Genomic DNA, 6,360 nt, shown 5'->3' on the forward strand with positions numbered 1-6,360 from the left:
AAAGTTTGCTTTGTTAATTCAAAAAAAAATTCAGTATAAAATAAATAAAAAACCTAACTTTATGCATATTTCATATAAAAAATATAATTAATTAATTAACAATAAGAATGTGATATTATTCAATTAACAATAATGTGATATAGATTAGTGACACAAGAATTTCATAAGAAGAAGGATTTAAGTCTTTGATCTTGCTATTAGGCTTACAATAATTAGATTAATTTTGAGTTTGGTTCTCTCAAGAAATTGAGTGATAAAGTAATTTTATTTTACAACGCTTTATCTTGAATGAAAAATTGTATCAAGTGACTTATATGTCTCAATCTATTAAATTTAAAGGTAGAACTAAAATACATGTGTGCAAGCTTAATAAATCTTTTTATGACTTGAAACAAGTCCCATGAAAATGGTTTTTGAAGCTGAGTGCAATTCTACATTTTTTTGGTTTTCAAAATGCACAATCTGGTAATACTTCTCTATTTATCAAGAAACAACCAGGTTCTATAATTTACCTATTATGCTATGTAAATGATATGATTAAGAAATTGATGGATATTATTTCTCTCTTAAAAGACTTGGGAGAATTATATTTCGCAAACCAAATATATATCAGATTTGCTTTTAAAATTGACCACGGCTAGCTAATGCTAGCTCAATGCCTACACCTATGGTTTTTTTTCTCCAATGTTATCTATAGGGTTTGAACAATTTGATGATCCCAAATTATATAGGACAATAGTTGGATCTCTTTAATAAGTGTGCATTACAAGGCTTGATCTTGTTTTTGCAGTGGCAAAAGTAATCCAATTTATGTAATGCCCTCTTTTATTATTACATTAGTAAGTTGCTAAAAGAGCCTTTAAGATACTTTAAGGTAACGTTTGAAAGAGAGATTGAGATTGAGATTGAGAGACTAAGATTGAGAGATAAAAATCGAAATAAGTCTCAGTATTGTATTTAGTATAAAGTGGGAGACAGAGATTGAAATAAAAATAAAGGTCTAATTTAATTTGTACAAAGAGTAAAATTAGAATTAATTAATTGAAAGAGGATATTTTAGGTATAAAATGTTATTAAAATTTCAGTTTCTATCTCCAAAAATTTTTGTCCCTGTGTTCCTATCTTTTTAAAAGTATTGAAATACTGAAATTTTAGAAATAGAGACTGAAATTTTAGTACTAATCTCTGAACTAACAAACATTATATTGAGTCTTAGTCTCCATCTCAATACCTCAAAACAAACGCTACCTAAAGTCATGAAACATCATGATTTGATTTGCACAAAAGCATTGTGCGATAATCTTAATATAGTCTTGCTCATGGCAAATTCTATCTTATACATTTTCAACCTGAAGTGTAGCTGATTAAAGACAAGATCAACAAGTATTAGTTCCATGCAGTTTATATTCTAGAAACAAATCAGGTTGCTAATCTTCTAATTAAACAAACCCTTGACAACCTCAACTTTTGAAAAATTTAAAGACAAACTTGGAGTTTGAGGGAGGGGATATAGAAGAAAATAATTCTTTACATGAAGATAATACCTTGGAAAATCAAGATTAGCATAATTTATGTTATAGCAATTATATTCTGTCCATTGACTCAATCTTTGTGATAGGCAGAGTATGCTTAACAGAGGTGTAACACCTTATTTTGTACATTTTACTTGATTTCTTTTAATGCAAGTTATTACTTTGCATGATCTCTTCTTTTTTCTAGTTTCTTGCTTGCTAAATCATAGTTACAAATCTTAAATGGTCCTTGAAAATTTCAGCCTGTACATTAAATTTTCTTAAGTGCCAAATGTGTATTAACTAATATAACTTATTTTTGTTATGATGCTAAGTGATTAGTGCTTATAGTTGATCTTGGTTAGTGGTGAGAAAAACTAATTAGTCATCATTTATATTCATCTCAAATTTCAAAATACAAAAATAACAAAATTGAAGTGAAGACCACATGTGGTCCAATGAATACCTAATTTAACGCGGGAATATATACATAAACAGATTGAAAATATTATTTAATTTTTGTTTATTAGTAATTATCAAAGTTACGACTTCTAGTCCGCACTTTCCGTTTCTCTTCCTCTGTCAAGAAGAGAGCAAAGAGCATCATCGAAGCCATCTTTATATTATACGAATATAAATAAAGCAATTCATTCAAACTATGCTATCAATCTTTGGAACTGGTTCAGCACATTCACAATGTAGGGCCTGTGATTGCGAAGATGGTGGTTTAGGAGATTTATCACCGTCTTCAAAATCGGCGAGCGCGGCCAGATTGTTAACAGAATCGGCTATTTCCTGGATGCAATCGACGATGTCAATTAGCAATGAAGCTGCAGTGCCAGCCGGTATGAGTGATAAAAGATCTGTGTCTTGTTCCTTTAAACTTGATTGGAGCAATGCCTTCAGCCTCTTGCTTGAAGCTTTTGATTCAGAAATGTGGTTATTAGATGATGGAAGCCTCATCATGTTCTTTATGGATAATCCAAGTTCCTTCAAGGCTTTGCTAGATTCCACACTCATTTCTATGCATGCTTCTTCAATCGTACCAACAATTTCGGATGATCCCTGCAAATTGTGAAATATTATAACTATATATATTAGCTGAAAGATATCAAAACTTATTATTTTTTATTTTATTTAATGCACTCTCTAATAAATAAATATTAAATAAAACAAATTTGAGCCGTTATTATTTCTTTTATTTTTCATGAATATTATAATGGGTTAAATAAATATATTAATGAATAGTAGTGTATGCATTAAGTATTAATTTGTTTCTTAAAAATACCGATTAAAGTTATAAAAAATACTACTTATGTTAAAAAAAAATTAAAATTAAAAGTTCAAGTTTTTAAGTTAATTCACCTATATTGTACTTTATTTGTCAATATATCTCGTGAATTATATATTTTTAAGGGTAATAGTCGAGTTAAAACAGATTTAGTTATATTTTATCCTATTAATTAACAGAATCTATTTTGACTTGACTAACTATCCTTAAATATATATGTGTAAGGTCTATTATTTTCAATAGTACCAACCACTTTAAATATGTCCAAGATTATATTAATTATTTATAATTACTTGGCAGCCAAGAGAAGTTCTCTAAAAAACGTTTTATAGGAGAAAAGACGATGAAAAGCGCGGAATTTCTAACTATATATTTGAGTTAATAAATAATTATTGGTGTAGTGAGGAAGAACAAAAAGAATTATTGGCCCTAGTAAATGAAAATGTTTTATATCGATAGGGACTAGTAAATTATGTATGATGTATATACTTGGATATGTGGAGAATTGAGGTGTCCATTTATGAGAGCTTCAATTCGATAAGCACATTGACGAGAAAGAGCACCAATCTTAAGATATTGGTCCCACGGGTGACGAAATTTGAACTTCCCATGACCTGGTTCCCATCTTGCAAAATTCGCCTACAACAATTATAATTTCCAAAATATTAGAAGATTTATTCATTTGATGACTAAACTTCATTTGATGGTATGATATTATTTAATTATATGTATTATTAGTAAGTGTCAACTATCAAGTTTTACTCACCAGAGAATCTTCGCTACTTTTGGAATTGAGAACGCTTTTGTAACCTTCCATAAAAGACTTGTTATCTTTATTAGAATCTCCTTCCTCTGATGCCTTCAAATGCTTATTTATAAATTCTATAAAAAAAATAACAAAATTAATTTTGTGATGTCCTAAGCCATAACAAAAAGAGAGATAATTATTTTTTTCTGAAATAAAAAACTTATCTCTTAATAACTAATAATAGAAGGACATTTTTTATACTATTATTTTACTAGACAATTTTTTTTCTTTTATATTTGAAAAACTTTATATAGTAATTCTCTTGTGTGCACAAATATTTCATAAAAAAAAATTAATTAATACTTTTGTTAATATCTGAAAACAAATTTATCATTTTTAATATTAAAAAATAGGTCTAATTAACAAAACTGCTGCTAAATACTCTCAAAACCGTCGCTAAATAGTCAGAATTTGCTCAAATAAAAAAATATATATTACTTCATTCCCTTTTTTTTTCATTAATTTAAGAATTTATTTATATATAAAACAACTAACTGATATAAGTGCATGAATTATTGATAAAATAGATTGAATGAAACCTTGTAAGGAATGAGCAAGGTTGTCCAAGTTGAGAGCAATGGAATAATGGAGTTCTTCACCAGCCCAAACAGGACACACAAAAATGGAGATCATGACACAAGCTGTGCCTCCAATGACAATGGTTGAAAGCCTCTTATGTGCCATTTCCAATACTTCATCGTCACGGAACCCGGATACAGATATCAATGAGAATGTCAAAATAAATATCAGCAATCCATAATCATATCTTGCCTTCATTTTTGGGAAGAACCTTATGAATGATACTATTGCAGCTGCACTCCCCAAAAGAAATTTAATTAGATTCATGTTATATAATATGATGTATGTTAGTTTACATTTTTTTTTTATTATTTTCTTTGTTTAGGCTAAATTGTTAATATAACAAGTTTTATCACGTTATGATTGTATGCTTGGATATGCTCTAATATATATTCGAATAGGTGAAAACTCAAGTGAAGCATGAAGTTGATATCTGAGAGTCGTTAGATGAAAATTTAATTAAATCAGTCAAATCATCGTCTAACAGTTTTCAAATATCAACTTTACGTGAAGTCGATGACACCTGAATTTCCACCATTTGAATAACTTATTATGTGAAGAATGTTTCACGCTTATAAATTATCTAAAAACTTTATTTTTTAGAAATGTAAAATTTGTAATAAAAAGAATAAATTAATAATGACTATTAAAATAGATTTCTTTTAGATTTTACTAAATAAAAGTTTTTTTATTAGATAGACGATAATAATAACAAGAATAACAAAGTTTTATTCTACTAGATAGAGTTGATTATATAAATCATACTCAGCAAAATATAGAAACACAAAAACTTTTTTTATTTGGTAAGTTGAATTATAATTAGTTGGAAATTATTACCTTGAAGGAAGACAAAGAAACCAATCAAAATGGGTTCTGCAGTCTCTCCGGCAAGGCTAGCCAAGTAATGAGCACCAACACCAAGAGCACCAGCTGTCAAAGTGGCTAGTGTCCTATTCAAACCTTTTCCAAGAGTAGCTCCTATAATTAAAAAAATAAAAATACTTATATAAAGTTACTATATTATTAGGATTTCATGAAAAAAAAAGTATTTGATTACACAATAAAGAAGTATGATGGATTAATTAAAAGTTAAAAGATGAATTATATAAACTTACCAACAGTGAACTCAAAAACCACAACAACAGTCATAACAGCCCACATTGCAGAGAGTCCAAAATTCTCATAGAGAGGCTGATAGAAATAGAAAAGAGAGACGAGAGATATTGAAAGACCAACTTTGAGTGAATGAATCACTTTTCTAGGATCATCTTGTGCTATTTCCTTTGTCATCACACAAATGTTCATCACCTTCTCCATCATTGCTTTTGGCATCCCCTTCACCTTTTCCCATGCTTCAGCTTTTTCATGCCTGCTTGTGTTTGCATTTCCTGCCATATTCACTAATTAAGGATCAAAGGTATATGATGTGATATGATATGCTATATGCTATATGCTACTCAAATGTGTGACTTAGCCTTAGAGCCCCCTTCAATCTCTATATATAGAGAAAATGGGAGCATGAGACACCACCTGCCCCAAGATTTTGAGAATAATATTTTAAGGAAATTACCATTATACCCTTATAAAATCTTGGCTGCTTTTGGAATGAAAAATAAAGACGCATAACCCATCGAGTTATAACTCAAATAATATAGTTTCTCTATATTTATCTAGAAATAAAAAATTTTAGTCTCACTCCTAATTTTAGAAAAAAAAAATAAAGACGCATAAAAAACTTTTGAGTTTGCATAAATTTTTTACATATATACTAAATTTTATTTATTTAGTTTATATTAATTGTTTTTTTTGGTTGAAAAGTTAATAAAAATCAAATTTAAAAATTTTAAGTCATATAAATTCTGGTATCATATTATTATGAATATTTATTCAAAATTTTAAATAAAAATATATAAATAATTATATCTTTAATTTCTATAATTTATAAATCTTTTGACCTAATTGTGATTTCTTTTAATATAAGGGTAACCAATACCCTAATGTGAACGAGGATAAATAGCAAATCCATATTTTAGTGTTAAAATAAACATGTGTGTTAGTGCTTAATTTTGTACGGTGAGAGTACAAAGAAATTTCTGATTACGAAAGTGGTTTGGAACTTTTATAATAAGGCGACAAAGTTAAAGCTAGGAATATTGACATCGATCCTTAAT

At 28.4% G+C, this 6,360-nt stretch overlaps 1 protein-coding gene across 1 annotated transcript; it reads right to left on the reverse strand.

Annotated features, from left to right (window-relative positions):
* Positions 1-1,892: 1,892 nt before the first annotated feature.
* Positions 1,893-5,646, reverse strand: LOC107477689 (aluminum-activated malate transporter 2). The gene is made up of 6 exons (XM_016097744.3): positions 5,305-5,646; positions 5,027-5,167; positions 4,150-4,422; positions 3,569-3,684; positions 3,292-3,441; positions 1,893-2,576 (listed from the first exon to the last, which is right to left on the reverse strand). The coding sequence occupies exons 1-6, from the start codon at positions 5,582-5,584 to the stop codon at positions 2,163-2,165; spliced, it is 1,374 nt and encodes a 457-aa protein (XP_015953230.1). The 5' UTR covers positions 5,585-5,646; the 3' UTR covers positions 1,893-2,162.
* Positions 5,647-6,360: the final 714 nt, after the last annotated feature.

Source organism: Arachis duranensis, chromosome 3 (assembly GCF_000817695.3).
Source record: "Arachis duranensis cultivar V14167 chromosome 3, aradu.V14167.gnm2.J7QH, whole genome shotgun sequence".
In the NCBI taxonomy this organism is placed as follows: Eukaryota; Viridiplantae; Streptophyta; class Magnoliopsida; order Fabales; family Fabaceae; genus Arachis; species Arachis duranensis.